At 37.2% G+C, this 27,962-nt stretch overlaps 1 protein-coding gene across 4 annotated transcripts in view; it reads right to left on the bottom strand.

The window, feature by feature from the left end:
* The window catches only part of ZFAND3 (zinc finger AN1-type containing 3), a 329,028-nt gene that overhangs the window by 47,033 nt on the left and 254,033 nt on the right, over positions 1-27,962 (bottom strand). For all 4 annotated transcript variants that reach the window (XM_059077220.2, XM_067006131.1, XM_067006128.1 and 1 more), the window contains one exon: positions 8,544-8,609. In XM_059077220.2, the coding sequence (XP_058933203.1) occupies positions 8,544-8,609 (66 nt within the window). The remainder of the gene's footprint in view (positions 1-8,543; positions 8,610-27,962) is intronic.

The raw sequence follows: 27,962 nt of genomic DNA, 5'->3' as shown, positions 1-27,962 counted from the left end.
TTTTGAAGGTACTGCATAAACAGGTGTATTCACTTAAAGGCACAAGTGACAAACAGCAACTCCAGAATGCTCATAAACTCCTGGGATCGAACTGGTAAACCCTTTTAAAAGCATTCTTCTGTGGCTCTGCAAAGATTTCTCCTATCGTTAAGGTCTAATCACTGTGATTTAGTGAAGTTGAGTGATCAAAGTTCAACAGAGCTGTATCTCAATTTTCCCTAGTATTAAGTGCTTACCTGCTACTCAAAAGCACTGCCAGATTATTTACTTGCAGTTTTCTGTTCACTGGAAATCACAATCCCCACTGCTGGACTTGCCCTCCACATTCCAGTAGCCCTCTAACACTTTAGGTTAGTCTAACACTAACCCTAACTCTAACTCTAACCCTACCCTTCATACTAAGGCACTAAATTCTAAGCATTTCACCAAGAAGATAATCCTTTAAAAGAAAAAAAAAACAAGAAACCCACATTTGTATATTTTCTCTTAATAATTAGCATAATTTATCCTCCCTGTCCTCACTTTTAAAAATAAACATTAGTTACATTTCTTGCTCTCTAAAGCTGGAATTAGTTGTATTTATGTTTCTGTACTTATTCTGTCTCTTTATGGTATAAGCTCCCAGGGGCAAGATGCATGTTTATCACTTCTTTTGCATGTTCCTACAGAATCTACTACAGGACTTTGTCACAGTAGTCTTTTAATAAAGCACTAGACTGGCTGACTAACTACAGTGTCTCCACTTGTCCTATATTCCATGTAAGCAACCACTTCTGAAGGTGTGATCTATAACCACAACAGCAGGCAATACAATAAGATCACGGCTTTAATTGGCCATGATTATGAAATATTTCTGAAACTCTTCTCAGCGGGGGTGCCTCAGAAGCAGACACAGGTATGAGGAATAAATGCCAGCCCACCTGCTGGCAGGAAAGGCAATGGGATGCCTCTGCAGATAGATGAGCAAGCAGGAAAATGGATAACACAACTTGTCTTGGAAGCAAGCAGCACGATGAGGCAGTAAAAACCCATCAGCATACATCATCCTATCACAGCCTAGTGTCATTCCCAGCCTCTATTAGCCCTCACTGCATCAGCGCAAGTCCCAGACACTTTATCCTGTTTATAATTGCTGATGAGCAGTAATAAGGGCTCCATGCCTCAGCTCCGTCCGTTCCACTTCAGCACACACCTATTAGGTAATAACTTTTATTTACAGCCTTGCTTGATGTGCTGTTCTATTAGTACAGCCAGGAACTGAGGAGGGCAGGAAAAAAAAAAAAGTCTCCTTAATGGGCAGTATCATTGTGAGGCTTGGATGATTTATAATGCAGCTCTGTGGTTGTTCTATCCTGCTCCTGGTTAAGACTGCTTCAGGAAAGCCACATTTCTAACACGCTGCCCTCCAGCAGGCACACAAGTGCTATGGAGCAGAACCTGAAAGGCACCCCCAAAATCCACCCCCAAAAAAGTCCAAAAGTTTCAAAGGAGGAGAGGGGTATTAAATTCCCTTGATATCCTTTTTAAATAGTGTTGGCTCAGGCATTTTGCCCCAGTGGAGCAATAGAACAACTAATTAATGGAAGTTCAGGGCTTTTCTCCTTGGTAAGAGTGCAAGCTGTGATAAAATAAATGACCATAAAGGCAAAAAAACAGTTGTAACTGCATTCAAGGATCCAAGCAACCTGAATTTGCACAAAGCACGTGGACCACAAGCAGGCTCAACACCAAAGCCTAGGACGGACAGACGCACGCACACACACGCACACACGCGCGCACACACACACAATAGCAACAAAGCTCATCACACTTCCTTTTCCTCTTTATACTGGAGTGCATTTTTATCCTTCAAGTGCAAAAATTCCTCTTGACAAGACTGGCACCCTGGCTTAATATTCACTTGTATCAGCCTTTTCTCAGAGGGGGAGCCACTGCTTCTCACAAGTAAAACCCAACCAAGGCCTCTGAAACAAGCCTCTGACTTCAAGTTCAGCAAACTTACACATACAAGTCTAGCTGGCCTGTAACACAAACACAGCAATTGGTGGCAATGGGGTCTAACTCTCATTTAAGGGTACAAATGAAAAACAGTAAGCTTTCCTTAAGCTTTTCTGAAATCTATAACATCGTGTGAGGTGCTTTTAAACTTATCTGCTATTATTTACATATTGAGTATCAAATCATCTTATTATAATGAGCCTTGCTACCTCATTCTATTCTTTAATATATGCAACAAATCAAGCAGATTAAACATTTTACCAAAAACAAAACAAAACAAAAAAACCCCACAAGAAAAAGCATTTAGCAGATTATCTCCCTTCCCAGTTATCCACTCAATGGACAAAAACCACTGTCAGTAAACAATCACTGTAGCATACCATGATAACCTGTGGCTTTTTTCCTATGTTAAACATAGCAAGATGACACCTTCTACATTAGAGAAATTTTTGCAGTCTTGCCTAATATTTGGTATTTGTCCCCTACCCCAGGACTCAAGATGATGAGTGCACAAGGTGAAACATTTTTAAAAATACTTTTTCCCTTGCTGTGACAGTTTTAGTATGTTGATCTTTCTTCAATGGTTACATTAAATACTAATAAAAATGACCACCCCTCTAGGTGGGAGGGAGATGCAAGACAGAGGAGATATGGAGATATATGTATATGTATAGCTAATTCACTTTGTTATAAAGCAGAAACTAACACACGATTGTAAAGCAATTATACTCCAATAAAGATGTTTTTAAAAATGCTAATAAAAAAATGAAAGGTTTGTATCTTCCCTAATATTCTCCTGATGGGAACTTGCATATTACATAAGTAGGTCAAATTTCTAATTTTCTATCTCAAATGCTGATATTGCAGACCTGAGGGAAAAGCTATACCTGAAGGACCAGAAAAAAAAGAATGAAAAAAGAACTGAATTACATAGTTGAACTCACACCCAAAGCCATCTTCCTTCCTTTTAAAGCTTCACAGAGTCCTTCTGAGAAGAGTTACCTACAGTGTATGATACTGACCAATACAGTCTATAGTCACCAACTCAACTCTCTGGGATTAAATGCACTGTTACCATGAATACTGAATCTACCAGGAGATAAAACACACAACTGTAGGTATTTCTAAGATTTATAGGGCCACCTCTGATTTGACGCTACCACCCTTTAGCTTCTGGATCAATTTAAAAGATCACATATAAACCTCTTGGTAACATAACGACAATGAGACATTTCCCTTTAACTGGCATCTGAACACTGATGTGGAAAGTGTTCAGCACATCAATCTTCTCTGAACTCCCAGGTGAAAAGGAATTTCTACTCTTGTCTTTGTAAGAACAGACAATAATATCAAGAGCAGGCTGCCTGAGAGAAGTGAGTCAAGAAAAGGTTCTTGGGGAAAAAAAGGAAACAGTGAACAATACCAGGCTATCTAGTTCATGTCACGGTTCATCACACTGAAATAGGTGACCCAAAAGGATAAACATGTGCTGTAGCAAAGAAAAGAAGAAAGAGAGGGGAGGGGAGGAGAGATCAAGGCAAGGGATACACAGTTAAAATGAATTAGCATGCTTCTTATAGAGTGGAAAGACATACTTTCTGGGAAAACCTGCCTTGATGTTTAATGGGACAGTTTCTAGTCCCATCTGCTTTCATCTTAGGCAATACTACAGCTCCCTTATGGCCCTACAAATGGTTATTTTACTTGCCATTCTACTAATTATAATCAAACTTTTAACATACACAGCATTTTAAAACCATATTTCAAGTCTATCAGAGAGAATATTATTTACTCAACATACTTGCTGGAAGAGTAAAAGTGAATATAAGATACAGTGGAGCAAAAGTCTGTTGACAGGACCACTTAGTCTGTAAACTTGTCTGTAACTTTTTTCTTATTTTAACTTCAGAAATGAAAGGACTATAAAATGAAAAAACACATTAAAAAGCCATATACGAGTGGTGAACTAGGGAAGAAGCAACTTCCTTTTTTTCATGTGCTAAAAAGTCAACCTTGATAAACTCAACCTAGGGCCTAGAGCTAAGAACTGGTTAATGGCCCACTTGGAAGGAGTAGGGTTCTTGGGTAGGTCACTGTTAAGGATTCTACTGGAGGGAGACTAAATTCTCCAAGGAAATTTAAGACAAGGAAGGCATGGTTCTGTCTGCCTATTATAGCTTAAATTTTAAGGTTCATCAATGGCAAGCTCCAACAAATAAAATACAAAATAACATTTCTTTTGCTGTAACTCTACAAATTAAGTCTTACCCCAAAAAAAGATTACATAACATGTCTTTAAATAAGAAATCCTAAGAAAAAGGCAACAAACCTCTTCCCCACAAGACACTTTAAACATAAAAATATGACCTCATGAAGGTATTCACCTAAGTATCCAAATACATTCCCAAAAAAGTTGACTAAAGGAGATGACTGCAGCTCAGATTACAAGTTTTGTTTAAGGTATAACTTGATAGTTAGAAAAGACGAAGGACAAAAGGGAATCTTCTGGTAGTTTGTTGCCAAGGAAAGCGAACTCTTTCCTTCACAATATATGTGTTCTTGGCAGGAATGTTGTGAGAATTAACAAGGGAACATGTGCAAAACATTCTGAGCTCTTTGAAGAAATGTAAGCATTCTCTAGTAATCTGAAGGTGTGATATACTTTAACTCTCACATTCTAACCAAAAGCAACCTGGGACTTGGCAGTCTTTGCTGACTGTAGATATCCCAGAGCGTTACAAAGCCACACACACCTGCACTTAATTTTTCTCTCTTAAATACCAAAATGATCAAGGTGCCATTATTTTTTTCCATCTGAAGATCACCGAGTTTAACTGTTAATGCCATATGACTAAAAGCCAGCATCTAAAGAAAAGCCTTTCTCACCAAGCTCACAAACACGAACTGATCTTTAATTTGCCGCTACTGCGGCCTTTTGCAATCTGCTTCATAAGACTCACAGCTACCACAGAACAATTTCTTAAAGGGTCCCCTCCCCTCTCTCACTTTTGATGGCTACAGACCCACCACTGTACTGCTGTCCACCTCTCTAAATTACAATACCCTCTGATCAAACAGCAGCCACCTGAGACACAAATAGAGACACTTATCAACCACTCAGGCTACATTCGTTCCTTGACAAATTAATAATGGATCTAATGCTAACCTTTAGATCTAATTTGCAAAGTACTAAAAAGAAAATGACCTGTGTACTGAAGCGGTCACTAACTTTTTTTAAGTGCACGGACTCCCATCTAAGACACTTAGCCATGTACCTTTAACATGTATATATTTGTATGTATATTTGCTGATTTTAAACTATACATATGGGCTAATACATAATTATGAAATTAATCTGTGAAACAAATTTTAAAGGGCTGAGATAAAGAGCTTTTATGATTTTCTCTCCATACCTCACAGACTGTACCTTGTATGCCCTTCTTCAGAGACCGGTGACTTAAAGAACTTTATTCTAGCCCACGTATCCTTTTTCTAGCACCCATCATTATTAAGCTGGAGGCTGCTTTAGGTCCAAACTTATATGGATAGATTGGCTGGGAGGGAGTCAGTAAGATCTAATTCAGAGGGCTTTACTCTATGGCTCCTAAAAAATGATACCACTGTAATATTTTTTTTTAGCATCTTTATTGGAGTATAATTGCTTTACAATGGTGTGTTAAAGTAATTATTTACTATCAGCTGTGCCTGAAGCCCTGTGCTCTGGAAGATCTCTAGGAGCGCTATTGTCAATGTGTCCCTTGAGGTAGAAGCACCAGAGCATGTGTTAGAGGCATGAGCCCTATTCTTGAAGAATCTAGACACCAAGAATACAGGAACACTCCAGCAATGTAACACTAAAAAGTGTTGATTCATAAGAAAAATGTTCAGAATCCCCACCATGGGCAACCTGCTAATTTTAGGACAGAGAGAAAGATGGAGACAAAGACAGCTTGTGGTTCTCAAATCATATCATTTAATTTACCTCTGAAAAATCAGGAAGCTCTGTCCTCTGGAGTCAGGGCCATTATTTCGGGCTAACCGGAGGAGCCTGAGGGGGCCACTGACCGGCTACTTGAGAAGAAGTACAGCAAGCTGAACCTGATGACCTTTAATGTCCACAGTGAGAAATCTCAACTTTCCTTCAGGCTTTCTAGGAGATGACCTGCACATTGCATTAATTTCCTTCCAAGCCAGAAACTCTCAATCTTTTTCTAGTTAAGAGGGATGTATTCACCTAAAAGAAGGCCTGGAAATGTGTGACTGAGAGCTCAATGTCCCACTTACCATTTCATGTAAGGAGACTTTAAAACATTACCTTTAGTTCCTACTATAATACTGACATGCAACAAAGAATGTGATCAACATAAAGCCAATTAATGAAACTAGGCATGGCAATGCATTCTGGTACTTCTAATCTAATTCCTTTCTGCCTAAAATACCAATTGATGTGTTACCAACACTATCTAATGACTGGCCACTGTATACACATAATCTTTAATGGTAAGACAATATAACAGCAGCTACTATTACTGAAGATCTATTATGCAAGCTTTATGTGTATCATTTCTTACATCAAGCTATGAGATTTATCACATCATTTTACAGACGAAGAACAAATTTTGACATATTCACTTAAAATCACATTTTGTAAGGGGCTAGGCTAGGATCTGAAACAAGATCTGCTTCTAGAATTCTGTTTCAAAAACTATGTCACTACCTGCTATAATTCCAAATATGTGTTTCTCTTTCTCCACATTTCATTCAATGATATGCTTTGTACTGTTTGGTTAGGAGCATAAATAATTACAAGAAAATATGATAAGTAGCAATATGATGTGGTGAAAAGCAGGCTTTAGGATCTGAAGGATCTGTGTTCAAGTCTTGACTCTATTGCTTACTAGTAATATTACCCCAGGAAATATATTTAAATTTCTGAGTGCCTGTCTTGGTTAACTGTAAAAGAGGAATAACTATCTTGCAGAATTGTTCTGAAGATTAAATATGCATGTATGTAAAATATACTGAATGGTGCCTGGGATGTAGTAAGCATGCAATAAATGGTATTAGTATTTTTAGATACACAAGATAGTATGGGAACAGAAAGGATGAAACAGATCTGCCTAGAAGATGAAGGACACAAGTACATGATATTCAGGAGGGGTTCCTACTAGTTTCAGTCTAAGCTGAGCACACAAGTTGTCTCTTTCCCAAATCTCTCAGGATGACTCAATGCGCTCGAGGCTCACGCCTTGATGATACCTGAACATGTCAGTAGTGCTAACCATAAACCCTGTCCTGAGGGACAAAACTGGAAGGAAAAAAGAAAGACCAAAGTAACCTGTGTGTGTGTGAAGCACTGGACCTGTAATCAAAGGGCTCGAGTGTTTTTTTAGGCTTCTGGCCGGAGTGGGTAAGAAGATGGCTCTCGGACTTCCCTCTGGCTAAGCAGGACGGTCTGTCTCACCCCAGGACACAGTTCTCTTCTGTCTCCATCAGGAACTATACAATGGAGCTTGGGTACTGAGCACAGGAGGGATGGGAGCATGTCAGGACTCTCACACAGCCCTGCCTCAAAACCGGTCATTTGGAACAAAAGAGTAAAATTAAAGTTCCTCAGAGTTCAATGCCTGGATGTTACTCTGAAACTGTGCACAGACAGGCCTGTTTGAGGTTAACATCAAAACTATGAGCATTTAAAGGGGTTGAGGTTTCAGTGTAAGTCTGTACACAGAGGTAGTTTGTGCTATTTCTGCTGGGGAGTTAAAAGTACTTTTTAAGTTATGAAAAATGCTTTGTGACCTTTAGAAAAACAAAATAATTATTTTGACTCTTTCAAATATAATCCTTAAGATACTCTAAATAGCAGGCAACATTACTTAAAAAGGCAAATATTGTCGAAAATAAATTAAGCTACAGGGTAAGGGAGCAATGGGCATTATGAGTGCTCTTTAGAGAGCTACAAGATTCATGGCTTCATGCTTAATACAAATGTCACAGATGCACAAAGGTTTTTTGGGGACTCCATGTATCTGAAAAGAATGATTTCAGCACACCCCATGGCTTTAGCACAAATTAAAGGAAATAATTTTCTAAAACTATTAGGACACTATACTAGTCAGTTAACCTGATTATCTGTACTGCAACTTCTGTTACCCTCCAGCCATCATTATTTAAATAATGTTTTTTTTAGTAGGTCCACGACTTATACAAATTAGCCACATGCTAGAAACTGGGCAATGATTTGCATTTTCTGTATGGTGTAGGTCTTAATAACATTCTTCAGACATTGGGAAGTAGGTAAATTTTGATGTCCACCTTCTTGGTTCTAGCTGCCAGCATCAACTCAGTGCATCTGACCTCCAAGAGCATCACTCCTCTGACCTCTGCTCACACTCCCCTCCCAATACTAAGCACATAATACATCACTTCACAAATCATGGAAGAAATTAGCACGTACTCTGGCAAGGACACCGCATTAAAACCAGTAGCTAATGCCTGTGAATAATTCGGGTAAGAATGAATCCATATAAGAATGATGTACGTACCTGTACCACAGGATCTTTTGGTTGGTGTGATTAACGAGACATGAGCTGTATCTGTGCATGGCCCACCTGGAAACAGAAAGGCAGGCACATCAGTTAGGACATATCCTCCACATACCCAGAGCTCCTATATTGGATAAAGAGAAATCTAAAAAGGAAGGGATCAACCTGTAAATATGCATAAGGAGGGGGATGAGGAAAGATGAAGGTGGTGATGGTAGTGGTAGGTTAATTCTTAGTTCAGTAATTTAGTCTACAGGTCCACATTCTTTCTACATTATAACATGCTTTTCATAAAAAATAATCGAGTCTCACATAATGTTAAGACATTAAAGAAAATAATTTTAACTAGAATTCTGATCTGGGTAAGAGTGAATTACCCATAAGTTTGGGGAAATGAGTTTTTCCACAGAGAAATAAGCAGGAGTACTCCTTCTCAGGCTTATCTCAGTGGTCACCCTACCTTTGAATTTATTGCAAACTGGCCTTATTTAAAGTGGGGGGGGGACTCCCTAAAGAACAAACAGCTTGTCAGAAGAAATAAGGATCATTGTACTATTTAAAGACAGCACTGCTGACTAAGGAAGAATATCTAGTTTAATTATAAAAATATGATACAAAGAGAGCCTTCATGCAATCTTTGTGGGCCCAGGGATCTGATGTATAGGTGTAATTCAAGAATATGCAAGAGATATAGTCAGTCAGTGGGCGAAGGCTTGAAAAGCAGTAATTTCATTCTACAGAATCAGGACCACCAACAAATTCTTAAGCTGATATTGATACATACTCCAACACATCCAATCAACTATGCCCTACCTCCTGAAACAGGAAGTTACTGTGTAAACATGGAGACCTGTGGTTTTTGACATGCCCTGGGAGGGGCAGTAGTGATGATCATCAAGAAATGGGACACAGACAAATGTTACACATGTATTTTGAAAAAGCTCTCCAGGTGACTATAGCAAAGGGAACATGATTACCTGGCACAGTTTTATGTCACCTATGACAAGACCTCATATCACTGAAGTTACTCATGAGAAAGGAAGGAAAGATGAAAGAGCTCAGAGACCTGCTCCTAGAGTTTATGCCAAGATCCATGGGTTTTGGAACCTGGAGATCCCACTTAAGAAGTTCATCATTAGTCTACTCTTTCCTATACCAAGGCAGTAACAGCAGCAAACCTTAGTGGGTGTAAAAAGACACAGAGGGGAAATATAGGAAAAGGGAGGAAAACCAAGTAAGTGTGTTGTTAATGTCAAAGAGCACTTAGCAAATACCTACTATGTGCCACCACAGGTTAGCCTCATGCACCCGGGGCTTATAATCTTGTTAGAAAGATAAAATCTGTTTACTTAAACAAAGAACAATACATGATAGCAAAAAAGAGCTGGATGCAAAATGATCAACTGCCAAAGAATATGGAACAAGTAATAAACACTAAATGTAATCTGGAGGAAGGATTATTCATCACTGGCCAGCATCACGTGGAAATACTTCTCAAGGATTTGAAAATGAGGCAAGAATAAATTAAAAATTAGAAAGACCAAAAGAACAGGGCATTTCAATTGAAAAATTTTCTACAAATGTCACATTCACCAGAGAAAGCTTAATATACTAAAATTCCAGAGGAGGCCCAAGTGGGCACTGGTGACATAAAAATAAGTAACATGGGGCTTCCCTGGTGGCGCAGTGGTTGAGAGTCCACCTGCTGATGTAGGGGACACAGGTTCGTGCCTGGGTCCGGGAAGATCCCACAAGCCGTGGAGCGGCTGGGCCCGTGAGCCATGGCCGCTAAACCTGCACGTCTGGAGCCTGTGCTCCGCAACGGGAGAGACCACAACGGTGAGAGGCCCGCGTACCGCAAAAAAATAAATAAATAAATAAATAACATGGAGAGACAATGAGCTGCAAGAAAACCTAACACAGACCCCACATCCTCGAAACCCTCTGGGCACTCACTGGCTCTGTAGCTCCATAAAATGCTATAGCTTCTGTTTCCATGTGTGATTTTTTGTCTTTTGTTTTTTTGTTGTTAAATGAATCATTCCTATTTCTGGGAACATAAGTAGTTAAGTCCTGCAACTATTCTTTATTCAGTGAGTAATCCTGGGTAAGTGATCCTTAAGTTTCTTTAACAAAAAAAAATGGGGATAGTTAAAATTGCCCATAAGCCACAGTGTTAATGAGATCATCTGTACAAAAAGACTTCATAAACTATAAAGCCTTATGTTATGTATCTTCACTTTGTCTCCCATGAGGTTTTATGCACCCAAGAGTCAAGACTCACTTTGTCATCTACTCTTGTGTCCTGACTGTAGGGCACTTAACAGTGTTCAATAAGTGACCACCACAAGCCACTTGATTGAATCAGGAGAGTAATGTACATTTTTTAAAAACCCTTTTTTACTGAGGTTTAACATAAAGAGAATGAAATACTAGAATGAAGTGCACAAATCTTAAGTATATACCTTGAAGGATTTTAACATATATATAATTGTGTAACAACCACCAGATAAAAATACTGGAACATTTCTGGAATCCAGAAAGTTCAAGGTTACATTTTTTAAAAGATTCCCAAATCTTGACTCTGGAAATTTGGATGCAATAGGCTGAGGTGGGCATAGGAAGAGATTAGTGTACATTTTTAAACCAGCAGAGCACGATGTACATATTAGCAGCCCAGTTAGTTCCAGTCTCTGGTAACACTAACTCCCAGCTAAATATATGGCGAAGATCACTGAGTTCACACATCGTGAGCCACACAAAACACAAGCATCAATAACAGCTTAACTAGCAGAATATTTTTTAAAGGACATAAAATAATTCATTCAGTAAAATTATAAGAGCAGAGAGAAACTGGTTAAATCAAAACCCCTAAAGAAATTTGGCTGGGACTCATGAATTAACACTCCCGTGTTTACAAACGCAATCTTTACCTCATTTGTAGGTTGAAAGTTTATCTTTTTGAAAATTCCTAATGAATGAATTTCTGTAGGTTTTGGCAAATACGCAAACAACTTCAAGGCTACCTAGCATATCTCAACATGCATCATCATGAAAGTGTCCTCCAGAGAGCTTGTTAAACTAACAACCCAATCCAAAGTATTCACTACATTATAGTAAAGTACAAACAGAACCATAATTGAGCCAAAACAAACTGACAGCAAGAGTAACTGGCAGTGATAATATATCCCAGCTTTGATAATTGGACAATATTATAAACAGAGAGCTTGGAATTAAATTTGGTCTGGTAGACTATAACCCATGAAACTCTGTAAACTCCAGAACAGATACACATGAGCACTGTACATATATTCTATATACTAATTGTACTCTGTTAAAATGAATGCAGGAGATTAAGGGCCACTCAAGGGGAACCTTTTCAGGTTTGAGTCCACAACAATAAAAATATAACTTGACTCCCATGTGGGTATAGCAAACAAAGTAATTTTGAGAGTTGATGGTAAGGGTCAAACTCAGGGCATCTGTTCCATCAAGGAATGGAGTTGGCTAATGTCTGAGAGGGGGGCTGGAATATGGTCTCATAAATCATTGTAAATTCTGCTCCTATTTTTGGCCTTTCTTCCTCTTCTTTCCAAACAGAAGGGTAGACAGAGCTAATACCTGAAGAGTAAGATGAAGAAGTCTCTTCATGCCTGGGTCCTACAGGTTAATGTAGTGATGTTGCATGTGTGTATGTGTGTGTGTTGGGATCAAGATTGGAAGCTTGGGAAAATAAATGCATTTCTAAGCACAGAATGATTCACACCATTACCCTCTATCCTATATTAGTAGCAAGTGAGTCTGGAACAGTAAGTTTGGGGTTGTTAAATATTAAAAATAAAACCATAGTTAAGTTACCTTGCTTAATATGACAGACTCTCTGGGAATTCAGAACCAGACAATATCAAGATTAACTCATCTAAACTTTTAGCCCATCACCATGAGTGTTTTTTGCTTTCTTTTGCTAAAGCAAAATTAAACATGTCAAATTTTTTCAAGTTTCTTCATTATCTGAAGATACTTAATACTATCATTTTTCATTTGATATTACATTCAGAACTTTTTCCTAAGTTTCAACAATTCAGAGTCTGGAATCTGCAAGTAACTAATGTGTGTGGTAGCTTGTGGTTTGTATTCTGTAAATCTGAATACTCTATCTTGTCTTTTAGGGATGTTTCTATTCTGGTATTAAAGGTGTCATACATAATACAGCACTATGGATCACATTTACAATTCCACGTGAGAGCCATGGAATGAAATTCTTCAGCTGTATTCCCAGCAACTAGAAATCTTTACAGCCTTTGCAACAGGGTAGTGGATTTTCTTGGAAAATCCAGTGGAACCAGTACTGATTTCAGTCCTGTAAAGTTGAAGACAGGGCTCAAATCTGCATACTAAAAGTCACTGTAACCTGCAAAACCAGAAGGACTGAATAAAGGTATCCCGTCAACAGTCAACATTCACATTTCAAGCCAAAGTGGCAGGAACCTTTTTCAGCCTCCTATAGAGTTACTGAGCATGTCAAAAAACACTGAGCTACCACAGTAGTCGATCCAACTGACTGGTTGAAGACTATGACTCAGGAGAAAAGACAACAACACAGGTATGGAGGACGGCTGCATTTATGCTGGTTATCATCTTAGGCACTCAAAATCTAAGGCTGAGTAAATACAGAAAAACAGTATTTCTCCTTAACCTTGAAAATAGAGATCAACAATCTACCCAGAAAGGTTCTGTTAAAAGAGCTGTGATGAGTAGTTATTTTTGGATCCTGATTCCACTAGCCCTCATTGGCTGCAGTTATACCATGTGCTAAACCACATCAATTAGGAAAAATGGACTGTCAAGAAGTCAGTCAGCTAAAAATTGCCAGAAGCTCAATAATCAAATATTCTACTATCAGCTCTTTCATGATAACTGCAAAACATTAATACATAAAAATAGCCATTCTTTTTGTAGATTTATAACACTTCAATATTCTTGCTTAATTAGCATGACATTTACATAACAGTATCTAATTAATTTCTAACTAAAGGCACTGTGGGCTAATTAGAAATGCATCATCCTTTTTTAACCAGCTTGTCAATTCCACTCTATCATAATCTGTACATTGTTTACCTTTGCAACATCTCACTTTTCCAGGCTTGCTATTCAAAAGGTGATTTCAGACAACAGATTCATGAGCTACAATTCTCCCTCCACTCTAGAGATTCATAATATCTTATGGGAGTGTTTTTTGATGAGCCATCCTTAAAAAAAAAAAAAAAAAAATCTGTGCAATGGAGATAGTGAAATAAACTCAACACTGTCTCCTGATGCGGCCATATTAAGAATGCAAAAATATCTTTTAAAAATATTCAAAGAATGTATATTCCCCTTCAGCAGTAAAACATTCTTTCTTTAAAAGCCTTCAAAATACACATGGATACTTAAAATAGTAAATGGTGATAGATATTAAGGACAGACCAGAACGCACAAGAAAATAAGCCATCTCTCTTCAGAAAAGAAAACCCTATCCTCCAACTTTACCCTAAACCTGCAATTCATGAACTGTTTTAATCAGAAAGGACACACCTAATCTATCTACATAATTGAGTTTGAAAAGCACCATTGATTATAAATAAGGATAAATAAAGATATAATGAGTGGGAATCTAAGTTTACAGAAAATCTTCAGCCCCGATAATAGTCCTCCCATTTCTCCAAATGAAACTTCCAAATTAAACCATTTATGAAGCTTGTTACAGAATCTAAGTGTTAATCTCTGAGAAATTCTAATCCTAACTCACTGCATGATTTTTCACACCATTTAGTTCTAGATAAGGGATTCATGAGAAGGGGATTTCCAAAGTGGGTAAGAAATTGCTACTGGTAAGCTCTCTGTTTTGTTCATAAAAAGGGCCTCTCAAGAAAATTTCATTACCATTCCACCCAGACTCCCCTAAATAATTGTAGCTGGTCAGCTCTGCATATATTAGTGTGCGTGTTTGTGCGTGTGTGAATACGCTTATTAGTCTATCTGCACAACAGAAATAAAGTTTAAAGTTCTCCCACACCGCCTTCCTCAGGGAACAACACTACAAGCAAAACGAAATCAGGAATGCTTTTGATTTGCCCAGTACTGACAGACTCTTTTATGGTAGCGTGGACATCCCTGCTGGGGCCAGGGTATGTGTTTTGGAAGAAATGCTCTCTCTTGACCCAGCAATGGCCTTAATGGCATGATGTTTAGGGGTAGTGGCAAAATCTTACGCATCTTGGTACCCTAGCATATGAGGTGTTCAAATTATGTTTTTCACTATTGAATGAAAATGATCCAGGCCAAAATCAATTATTGAACATATATATCTATTCAGAAGGGAAATGGAACTATTAATAAACAGTTTATTTTCCCCATATTTACATGTTAATCTAGCACAGCAGTTCTCAAACATTTGCATCTTAGGACCTTTTTACACTTAAAAATTATGAAGAACACAAAAGAGCTTTTGTTTATGTGGGTTATATCTATTGATATTTACCTTATCTGAAATAAAAACTGAAAAAAATGTTTAATTTTCATTTAAAATTCACAAAATAATGTCAACATAAAAACATATTTTTATGAAAAATAACTACAAAATTTTAAAGTATGAGAGCAGCCTGGCTTAAAGAAGAAACCTGGATTTTCACATCTGCATTCAATCTGTTACAAGGGATTGCTTATATGAAGAAAAACCACCCTCACACGGATATATAGTTGGAAAAGGAAGGACCTCATGGACCCTGTGAATGGGTCCTGAGGACCTCTATGAGTCCTTGGACCACACTTTGAGAAAGACTGGTATAGAACAAAACAGGTTAATATAATTTCCATCTTCTCCACACTCTGCTCACATGCCAACTGATTTGTTCTAGTCCTGCAGAGACCCATCAATGCACTAGTACAAAAAGTAGGAAAAGGTTTGCCCATTCTCAACAGAACATTAATATTTAAATAAATGAAGGCAAGAATAGTGGAATAAACTCTAGAATTATAATTTCTACCCAGAACATTCTATTTCTGTTACTTATGTAGGAAGAGTAAAACCATGTTTCATGTAACTCAAAGGATTCTGAGCAGTTAAATCTGTTTGTTTTTCAGATGTGATCTCTCACCTAGAACCCTTATAACCAAAAAAGAGCATCCCATATATTAAGATACCGACAAACACTCACCACTAATACTCCGAAATGTGATAAAGTCCAACAGCAATTAACACTGAATTTCTAAGACACCACTATCTTGCGGTTCAAAACTAGAAAGAAACTTTTTTTGAGAGGTCAAAATATCACCTGGCGAATGAAGTCAGTTCTATTTTTAGACACTTGTTTCTGTGACAAAGCATACTTAATATGAATATGAAATCGGGAGCTGTCACTTCTCCAATTTAGACTTCAGTTCTGACTATTTACAGGCTTAACTAAGGCCCAACTCAGGTTTCTATATTTGCATTTTACCATCAACACAAGCATGAATCTCATAACATTAATGAAGAAACCACTCAGTATTACAAGAGCTTTTATTTTTTGACATATTTTAGCTACCAAGAGTGTTTTCATAAATCTTGTCCTGCGCCTGCAAATGAAAGAATGCACTGCCTTCCTCAGAAAAGGAAGTGACCTGTGCATGTTCTCTATAAGAGGCTTCAGAGAAAATTAAAAAATACGTCTATTTAGGCCATAGGTACTGTCCCGTGGACATTTAAAAAGAATCCTGAACATAGGTGCCCTTCTTCCCTGACCCTGTGCTGAGCCTCTCCTGTAAGCAGCTGTACCACAGCTGGCAATGTGTTCAAAGTGACAATGATTGAAAGGAAACTTAGCCAAACCTCTTTGCTTTACAGAAGTGAACACTAGCAGGTCTTACTAACAGGACCTTTCTTTGCAAATAATAGTTGAAAATGTCACAATCTGAATTATGTAAAGAAGTGTTTATATTGATATTTGGGAATTTTTAAAATTCCTTACCAACATGGCATCCTATTGTTTATTAAATCTAAAGAATCCTCCTTTTGACAGATCAAAAAGTGAAATGGTTTATGAAGCAATAGAACATATGAACACAAAACATAAAGTTACATGTAGTCATTTTTTGGCAGCTCTGAATTTTCAGAGAGAAGTTCACAAACACCATTAAAATATATTCACGTAAGTTTAAAATAACTACTTCTAACCCGCAAATAGATAGATGACCCTATTAAATGATTTTTTTCAGCCAAACACTTCTGTCATAACAGAACTTAGATTTAATTTAAAATCAGCACAGCGTCACCTATTACCTGTATCTAGACAAAATAAAAACAGTATGACAACTGCAAAGGGCTAAAGCTATGTGATGTGTGGTTGTTCACTGTGACCTTTACTTTCACAGCCCAGTGTAGAGCATTTCATTTAATAAGAACATTTAAAAAATCTGCATTTGCAAAGAGGGGGCACTGATGATGCTGCTTCAAAACCTAGTATGAATATCAATAACTGTATAACCTCATTAAGTGCCTGAGGAAACCTTTATGGGAAACTAACCTTTCAGATTTGCAGACTTCTTAAGGAATCCTTGAAAAATGGGTGTTTAAAGTTTGCTAGTCTCTCTTGCAAAGGGGAATCTTGAAGAGGGAAATTCAGGTGATAAAAGAAATACCCATAAGCAGAAATTGCTGTTTCACAACAGACAGGTGGCTATTTGCAGTTGAAACAACAGAAAAGACAGTCTCTCACTATGCTAAAAGCTCTGTTAAAAGATGAATTGTTACCACAACAAGACAACCAAATTTCAAAATTAGGTAGGGCAACTGCCTTTTTGAGTTACTTCACCTTGAGGTTACTGAATGGCACAGAAAACAATAAAAATATTAAGTAGCTGCTCAAAATCAGGTTCAGGCAATGAGAAGCCTCTCTTTAGTGTATCAAAACACATGAGCACATGAAGGGTCTCAAAAGTATGAAAAACTAGTAAACTTTTCTAAATATTTAAATCATTTACTGAGTATTGCCTTGCTGTGTGCTACGGGGCAGAGCAAAGCAGAATAAAATTAAGTCTCTGCTAATTTGGGGTATAACATCTAAATTGGTACAGAGAGATGAGATTCTCATGTCAAAGAGATGAGCAACACAATATATGATTAGATGTTACAGGGAGGAAGTTAGGAATTCCTTGGAGAAAGCAAGTGTGGATGAAATGGTTCTGAGGTAGGCTTCCAAGAGCATGAATAAAAATGGTAATATGAGTTGCCATGGTGTCTTTTGGGGACAACAAGGATCTGGTTCAGTTCAGAGCTGAGTATCAGTGCTGGGAAAGGTAGGGAGATCAGATACAATGAGGTTCCAGATTATGTGGGGAAAGGATGTCTGATACAAGATTAAGAATCTGGATGATCAAATAGGCAGTGATGAGCCAATGAAAGAATTCCCCTTTTTGTTTAACATGATGTCAATGGGGATTCATCTGACTAGTTTACTGACTAGGACAAGATTAGAAGCAAGAATAGTCTAAAGATTATGGCTGTAATCCTATGAAAACACAACGGTGGCAATAACAACTTCCCAGACCTTTAATATTTCTCCATTGAGCTAACACTAGAGGATCATAAACAAAGACAAATTAGGAAATATAAACAATATTAGACTAATTAAGAATAAGATTTAGTTTGTGTACTTGGTACAATACATATTCTAAAATCAAGAGCACCTTTAATAGAAAAATATTTTTAAATAAGAATATGTTCCAATAAATTTAGAAATGTAGATGAAATAGATATTTTTATAATAATACTAATTGCCAAAACTGACTTTAAATGAGGTCGAAAATATAAGTAGTCCAATATCAGATATCAGGCCAATCAGTTTTATGAATAAATTCTTCAAGCTTTCAAAGAATAGATACATTACACAATGTCAGAATATAAGACAAAAAGCAGTGTTAGGGCACAGGAAAAGATGAAAAGCTTTCTATGAGATTAATGTAATTAGTATCTAAACTAGACAGGAATAGCATGCCCACCATATATAAGCACACACGTACACAAAATTAACTCACTTATTAAAAAGGTACAAAATTTAAAATAAAATTAGCATTTTTAATGCATCAGTACACTGAAAGAACAGAGTTTATTCAAGGAATGCAAAGATGGTTTAACACTGGAAGTCTATTAAATTAAGAGATTACATATTAAAGGAGAAATGTATATGATCATCTCAACAGATGCTGAAAAGTGTTTTATAAGCATTCCTCTCTGATTTAAAAAAATTAACAAGCTAAAAATAGAAGTTTGTTAACCTGATAAATAATATCTACAAAAAAACCTGCAGCAAATACTACATTTATGTGTGAAATACTAATATATTTCACATACATTAGTAATAAGAAGTAGTATCGGAGTTAGGAACAGGAAATACATATATAAAGCTATAAAGAAGAATTTCTAACAAGAAATATATAAGGCTTACACTAATAAAATAATAAATCTTTACTCAAGAATATTTAAGGTTTGAACAAATGAAGACAAATTATATTCCTATATGAGAAGGCCCAATAATGTATTAAAATGTCAATTATTCCCAAATAAACCTATATTTTCAGTGTAAACCCAATTAAAAATCACACTGTAAGTTTTAATAGAATTTGACAAAGTGCATCGAGAAGAAAAAATGCAAAAAAATAGCCAACAAAATTTAGAAAAAGATAAACTAAGGGGGAACTAGCTCTATCAGATACCAATACACACCACAAAGTTATTTTCCAGTCTCAGGAATATACAATTAGACCAATGGAACAAAATAAAAGAGTCTAAAAACAGATTTACGTTTATAAAATGGTAACGGAATTTCAAACCAGGCCTAGTTGATAAGTGGTTTCAACATAATTGGTTATCCATTTGGAAAAATAATAAAGGTAAATCCCTATACCTCATATCATATACAAAATAAATTCCAGATGGAATCAAGAGCTAAATATAAATATAAACTGTAAAATATAAAGAAAAATATTTTTATAACCCTGTGATGGAGAAAGCCTTCTAAGAAACACACAAATCTAGAAGACAAACTAACAGACTTGAATTTTAAAATCTGTGCATTTTCTAATGGAATACAAGGCACCCAAATCAAAATTAAAAGTCAAGTGACATACCAGAACAAAATATTTACATGATATGTAACAAATATATAAGAATACATAACAAATATCCAGAATATGTAAGGAGCTCCTACAAATCAGGAAGAAAAAAAGGCTAACAAAAAAATAAGCAAAGAATACAGATAGGCAAATCAATGGAGATACAAATAGCTAATAAACATATGAAACAGTGCTCAATCTCACTATCAGGAGATGTCAGGGAAATGCAAGTTAAGATAAGCTTTTCTTTTGCCTGTTGCCCCCCAAAAAAGAACACCTAATATTGGTAAAAGTATGGGAAAAATGCTCACTCAAATAAAGTGGCATATAGGAAGAAACTAGTAATGTCATTTTGGAAGTTAATCTGGTGGTGTATATAAAATTTTAATACATATTCTTTGACTTGTTAGTTCTTCTTCCATGTATTTATCATGGAAAAATGATACATGCACCATTACTTATGTTTAAAAATGTTTACATCATATGGCTTATAGCAGTGAAATATCAGAAATAGTCTCAAAAGAAAAGAGAAAATAATAATAATACAGAATACTACAGAGCAGTTTAAAAAGAATTACGCTGACCTAGAAAGATCTCTAAAATATATCGTTAAGTAAAAAAGCAAGTTACAAAACAATATGTATAGTATGTTCTCATTTGTATAAAGAAAACCTTATATTTATGTAGACATGTATACAGAAAGACATGCATAGAAAAAGAATATATATAATCCAAAATAAATAAACAGTGGTTATCTCTGGAAAGAGTGGGAATTTGGGGGGTGGGGAACGGGGTGGAGGCATTAAAAGAATATTTTCACCTTCTAACATACATAAACCTGTATGTCTTTGCTTTACTTGTATACTTAAAAAATAAAATAACTTTAGACAAAAAAGAGGGCAGCCAATAAGTAATTTAAAAGTCATGGTTTTGCTTTAATTTTGACTCTATTTTTAGACTACAAAAAAGGTCAGATGACACTCTAAGTGCTTGAACAAGTTCTGATCCAGCTAACAGTGTGAAATAGAAGTAATTTCCATAAGAAAACACTGCTAAACTGGTCAGTTCTTTTGCATTTTGACTGGGATTCATTCAATGATCCCATACATTGATTCCTGGTGAATTACAACCATTCAATTCAATACAGCATATAACTGTACATTATCAAACTGTACTGCAAAGTACCAATCCTTTTAGAACACAAGCCCTAATAAAAGCACCATGCTTTACAGAATCAGCTTCAAGATAAATAAATGTACTGGGAAAAAAAAGTACCTTTAAATTAAAATCAGAAGAGACATTTAAAATTTTGGCATTCTTCATCATGGGAAAGAATGTCCCACTTTGATACTATTATATATCAGAAAAGCTCCATCTGTTGTATAATTATCTCTGATAAATGGCCTGATGCTCCAAGCTTCATTAGAGAAAAAGGAAGAGAAAGACACATACAGAGAGAACTGTAAATAAATCTCACCATATTTCACTTAAAACCAGCCCAGCAGGAAAGCATAAAATATTTTTAATAGGTAATATTTTCTGAATGTACTACTAGAATAAGTCAGCCTGTTTTGCACACTACCTCGTCTTCAAGTAGGCATAGTTCAAAAAGGGAAAACTAGTTTCCCTTAGAGATTATTATAAAATTAGTAAAACAAGACGAACATGAAATTCAGCCACTCAGTGGCAGTGATATTAATTTTCCAAGGGACAGATCTGTCGGACAGGAATGAAGACTAGCAGCCAATGAAGCCCAACTCATGTTCAAAGACCCAAGGGCAGTTTAGCAAGGAAATCTGTTAAAACGTGCCACCATTTTATTTTTTAAATGCCTGGGGAAGTTAGGCTGTGACCAGGAACCAGTTTCCAAGGAAACAATGGAAATCACCTTGTTCAAAAAAATTAATTTAACACAGATAAAGAATGCTCTCAAATTTCTGTTTTGAGAATCACTGTCATATTAAAGGAAAATCCATCCAGCACTTGGAAATGAAGCTTTATTCATTAAACGTCTTCACGAACATTCCAGTTAGTATGGTTCTCACTTTTCCTGTATATTTTCTTTTGGTTACAACAAAATCATCTCTTGGGTATACGCAGTAGAGAAGAACAGGAAAAATTTTCAGCATTATGGATGAAAAAAGGCCCAGAGCTGAGTTCTAGCCCTGTCATGTGACTCAAGGCAGGTCACCATTCAAACCTTTTCCTCATCTGTAGAATAAGGAGGAGACTATCTGCCCTGCCTATGCTGCAGACTGTTAGGATGATCCCAGAAAAATAACGTTTGTCAGAGGGCTTTGAAAAACAGGGGTTGACGAACTTTCTCTGCAAAGGACCACTGGGTCTGTGTAGTAACTACCCAGTTATGCTGTTAAAGTGCAGACGAAGCCACAGGCAATACATACGTGAATTAGCATGGCTGTGTTCCAATAAAAATTTATTTGTGAACACTGGAATCTGAATTTCATATAATTTTCACATGTAAAATTACTGTCCTTTAGATCTTTTTCATTTAAAATCATTCTTAGCTCCTTCGAGCTAAGAATAAGGTGATGGGCCAATTTGGCGTGTGGGTATACTTTGCCAACTTCTCTTAAAAACTATTGTTTTACAGTATGGAGGTTCCTTAAAAAACTACAAATAGAACTACCATATGACCCCACAATCCCACTACTAGGCATATACCCTGAGAAAACCATAATTCAAAAAGAGTCATGTACCAAAATGTTTATTGCAGCTCTATTTACGATAGCCAGGACATGGAAGCAACCTAAATGTCCATCAACAGATGAATGGATAAAGAAGATGTGGCACATATATACAATGGAATATTACTCAGCCATAAAAAGAAATGAAACTGAGTTATTTGTAATGAGGTGGATAGACCTGGAGTCTGTCATACAGAGTGAAGTAAGTCAGAAGGAGAAAAACAAATACCGTATGCTAACACATATATATGGAATCTAAGAAAAAAAAATGTCATGAAGAGATTAGTGGTAGGACGGGAATAAAACACAGACCTACTAGAGCATGGACTTGAGGATATGGGGAGGGGGAAGGGTAAGCGGTGATGATGTGAGAGAGTGGCAGGGACATATACACACTACCAAATGTAAAATAGATAGCTAGTGGGAAGCTGCCTCATAGCACAGGGAGTTTACCTCTGTGCTTTGTGACCACCTAGAGGGGTGGGATAGGGAGGGTGGGAGGGAGGGTGATGCAAGAGGGAAGAGATATGGGAACATATGTATATGTATAACTGATTCACTTTGTTGTAAAGGAGAAACTAACACACTATTGTAAAACAGTTATACTCAAATAAAGATGTTAAAAAAAAAAGAATATAACCAAAAAAAAAAGATATTTGGAAAAAAAAAAAGCTATTGTTTTATATATGTGTTGGTTGCTGTTTATTGCTTAGTATGTGCCTCTACACAGTTCAGAAAAGTGTTCTGTATGAGGTGGGCCCTCTCTAACTGTTAGATTAGAATGTCAGAATATTTAAAAACAAGCCCATTTCTTGCCATTACTCTTCCCTAGTAGCAGGTATCAGTTCTCTTCCTCTCCTGCCTAGAAAGAAACAGACCAGCTAACTCTCCACCAATACCTCACATTTCCCTCCAGTACATAGTGGGACTGGCTAACCTCTGAACCCGCCAGCAAAAACCCCACAAAACCTAGCTCTGTAGGCACGTACACCATAAGGCTCCCCAGAGGGCACAAGCAAGGATGTCCAGGCCTTTAAGAGCATAACAATAGGAAATCTAATTAATAGGAGAAATAGAAGGGTCTTTTAAAAAATCTCTTAAGTCCAATCTTATAAGACTCTGACTTAAGGTGACCAGTCATCTGCTCATCTTGCTAAGGCTATCAGGGCAGATGCACTATCTAAGTCATGAGTAGATAACTAAAGTGACTGCTAAGTAGCAGTGAAAACCCAGGTGATCCACTGACACCTTGCAAATTTCTTCAACTGTGACCCACCCAGGAGAAGAAAGGTGGAGGAAGAGGCAGCAGGGGATTACTCATATTAATCTTTTAGTACCCTCAAAGAGACCAGAATTTCATATAATGCATCCGCCCTGACAGCTTTAACAAGCAGTTCCAGCGTTCTACCCACAACCTGACATTATTTCAAAAGTTGGCTCAAGAAACAAAGTACAGGGCTTCCCTGGTGGCACAGTGGTTAAGAATCCGCCTGCCAATGCAAGGGACACAGGTTCGAGCCCTGGTCCGGGAAGATCCCACATGCCACGGAACAACTAAGCCTGTGCGCCACAACTACTGAGCCTGCGCTCTAGAGCCTGCAAGCCACAACTACTGAGCCCACGTGCTACAACTACTGAAGCCCATGCACCTAGAGCCCATGCTCCACAATAAGAGAAGCCACTGCAATGAGAAGCCCATGCACCACAACAAAGAATAGCCCCCGCTCGCCGCAACTAGAGAAAGCCCAAGCGCAGCAACGAACACCCAAGCAGCCAAAAATAAATAAATTTATTTAAAAAAAAAAAGATCAATGTCTCCTAGACTAGAATTGAAGCTTCTAGGAAAATGTTCTATGCCTGTTTGGGGTCATAGATATCTTAAAAAAAAAAAAAAAAAAAAAAAAGAAAAAGGAAAAAAGAAAGTACAGTAGCTGATTCAATTTGTTGTAAGGCAAAAACAAACACAACATTGTTAAGCAATTATACTCCAATAAAGATGTGGGAGGAAAAAAAAAAAAAGAAACTATATAAACCACAATTTATCTCTTCTATGAAAAACCTGGAAATTGAAAGAACAATAAATTGGTAGTAGCAAGAGCATTAAGAAATGTATGTTATTTTGTTCTTTTTAAGTGTTTGTGCAACATTCCTTCCTCTGTAGTTTACTTGCAAGCAACGGCCTTTACACCACAAATCACTACAGAGACAGGCAGCAATGGGGTGGTGCTGGAAAGCCAGGCTGCTCTATGATGTTGGGCGAGATACAGAATCATCCTGTGCCTCCATTTTCACATCTGCAAAATAGATAGGGTAATACCACCCGCTTTACAGGGTATTATGAATATGAGGTAGGTTAATACAAATAAAAATTTGGAACAGTGCCTGGTACTTAGTAAGTACTCTGGTGATAGCTGTTACCATTTTTATAGCATTTAAATGTTACGACAAGTCCTTTGGTCACTATTAGAATTTTGTTTACAACTGCTTTTTGAAAATGCTTCTAATGGCTAAAGTTACTCTTCTGCACAAACATAAGATGGGATAGGAAGAGACACATGTGTGTTTAGACAAAGAAATATCACTTTGAGCTTTTGGACACCTGTTTTATTGACCTCCAGTCAAGGTGTTCTAAGAAATTCTTTTGGATAAAAATCTGTCCTGTTCTCTGCTTTACACATTCTTGTCAATAGGTCTTATTCTATCTGCAGTCTTTTCCAAACAGCATTAATGTACCCAGACTCTCACCACCTTTCTGTTCTTATATTCATTTAACTTTGAGAAGCAGAAAGCAGATGTAATCAAGAGAATGAGTATTGCTTATGAGGAAGAAAAGTAAAACCTTTCACAAGCCCAAAGAAGACTCAGCACTTCCAGTTCTACAATAACAATGGATCCATAACTACTACAGAGTTTACAGATTATGTAGTACTTGGATTTGGAATCCCAAACCCATTTCCCAGAAACTCCCACACCTTATTTCTCCATAACTCTCTAGGGGAAGCTAAGGACCAACAGATGAAATTCTGGTCTCTTGAAGATACTAAAAGATTAATATAAATAATCTCCTGCTGCCTCTTCCTCCACCTTTCTTCTCCTAGGTAGGTCACAGTTCAAGAAATGTACAAGGTATCAATGGATCAGGCTGTCTACTCTCACCTGGGTCTTCACCACTACTTGGCAATCACTTTAATTACCTCCTGTTGACTTACAATGCATCTGCCCTGACAGCTTTAACAAACCTTCCTTACTTTTCTTATCCCTATATCCCCCCCAGCCACAAACCAGGCACATATCTCCTCACTCTAGCATAGTTTTCAACCTAGGTGAGATGGCAAAACTCGCCTGAGAAAGCTTTTGCAAATGACATGCTTATTAACCACTATTCCCGCTACTGCCTCCCTTTCACCCTAAAATTCTCATGCACCTGTTAGGGAGAACAAACCAGAAACTCAAGGAGAGACTATGTATCTGAAAAGGTGACCTCCCTGTGGATAGAGACCTAATCTTATTCATTTCTGTACCCAGCACTTAACCTAGTGCCATTTAGCAAAGACTGCTAAATGAATATACAAACCACTGGAACAGTTTATTAAATAGTTTATTAAGAGAATTAATCACATAATCACCAAATCCAAATTTTTCTTGTCAGCTTACAGTTTCCTGAAGCATTTTCACAATGTTGAGGCAATATACTATAGTGGTTGAAAGCACAGGCTCTGGAGCCGAATCAATGGGTTGGAGCGTGAGCTACACTGGGCAGCAAGAGCTCTGAATTTTGGGTAGAAGTTACTGAACCACTCTATGTTTCAACTTCCTCATTTGTAAAAATAGGGATAATAAAAGCACCTACCTTATAGGGCACTGTGAGAATTAAATGTTAGTATGTGTAAAGGGCTTAGAAGATAGCCAAACACTTCATAAACATGAGTGAATATTTTCATTATTATTAATAAAGCCTTGAAATCTGTTCCTTGCCTTTTGTGACCTTGCCCACTATCATTTGCCTCCTCTCTGACTTCTTCAGTTGCCTCCTCTGTTTTGGTTTCCCTCTAGGTTCTTATTCTCACGGCTTTTCTTTCTTCTCACCTTTGGCAATCTCACTTAACCCCTAAGGCTTCACTTATCATCTGCATGTGGATGAAGCCAACCTTGACTTCTTTCTCCCGAGCTCCAACTCAAACTGCACAGTTGAACACTTAAGTCATCGTTAAACCTCATATTAGCAAATCTCCTCCTCTCTCCAGATCTATGAAAACCCAAGGTTTACAATAATGAGCTCCACAAGAATTAGGAAATGAGATTAGACTCTGAGAGTTTCACTTGAAGAGTTAAACACACAATGGTTTAAAGCAGTGATGTCACCAGAAAGAGAGAATGGATCTGAAACTGGTAGAACTACACATCCTTAATCAGATTGAAGGTATTTACGTATATATCGAAAGGAAAAATGTGGCAGTCTACAGCAGCCTAGATTGGCAAGTGATGGAAACACAGGAAGTGCTGTGTCCTAGGGGCTCCAGAGCTCAGGGTAGGTCTAATCCCAAGCAGAGGAGAGGAAAAAGGGCATAAAGATGGAATCTTGTACTGAACGTAAGACCTTCCCTATATGTCCTCAGAGTGCACCTGACAATCAGCATGACTCAAACTTTCACTTCATCTAACTCCACTTGTTCTGAGTCTACACTCTGCCATTTGCTATTTAAATCCTTGTTATGGGTCTGCTTCTCATAAAAATCTGACTCCAGAGAAAATATTTTAGTCATACAGTCATATGGATATAGTGTTTTTATTTTCAATCCCTGTTATAAGGATATTTCATGATGAATTAATCAAGTAACTTTTGGTTACCATGTGAGTTTCCACATACCTTAATTTCACAGAAAAAAAGCGTTGATCTTACCAACATGAATATTTCTAATCTCTGCGGCAGTTATATTTCACATTGTGATTTAACTAATTAAAAGCATGAGTTCTAAAGCCAAATGCCTGAATTTGAATGCTATTCTGGTTACTAGTTTGCTACCACAGGCAAATGACTTGATCTCTTTGTGCCTGTTTCCTTCTATACAATGGGGAAACTGAGTATTTACACCTCAATGAGTTGTCATGAAGAGTAAAAGAAAAAATATGCAAAACATATAGAACAGTGTCTTGCACATAAAGTGCTCAATTAAAGGAAGCTGTTGTTATCTCAGAGCACTTGGGCTGCTCAAGTTGTTTTGATCCTGGCCTGATCCTGGTATGTGTGGATCCAGTCAGATGCCATTCCATAAGATGAGATTCTGATCAGCTCCAACCTTACCCTTAGACAAGGAGTTCTTAACCAAAGGCCATAGTGAGCTTCAGAAAAATTTTATTCAAAATTGAGTATAAATGGTTGGTGTGTATTTTTCTGAGACAAGGGGCCAGAGCTTCCATCAGCCTCTCAATAAGTACACAACCCTCAACAGATTTTTAAAAACAAGACAAAACCTACTGCCTTAACATTATCACTACCATTTTCATTTTTTTTTCTCCTCTTACATAATTTCAACACCTTTACCTAGGCCTCTATTCAATAGGTTACAATAATTTAAAAATT

This window comes from Kogia breviceps, chromosome 10 (genome assembly GCF_026419965.1).
Source record: "Kogia breviceps isolate mKogBre1 chromosome 10, mKogBre1 haplotype 1, whole genome shotgun sequence".
Classification (NCBI taxonomy): Eukaryota; Metazoa; Chordata; class Mammalia; order Artiodactyla; family Physeteridae; genus Kogia; species Kogia breviceps.
Note: the sequence above shows the minus strand (reverse complement) of the source record. Positions and strands in the feature narration are given on the sequence as shown.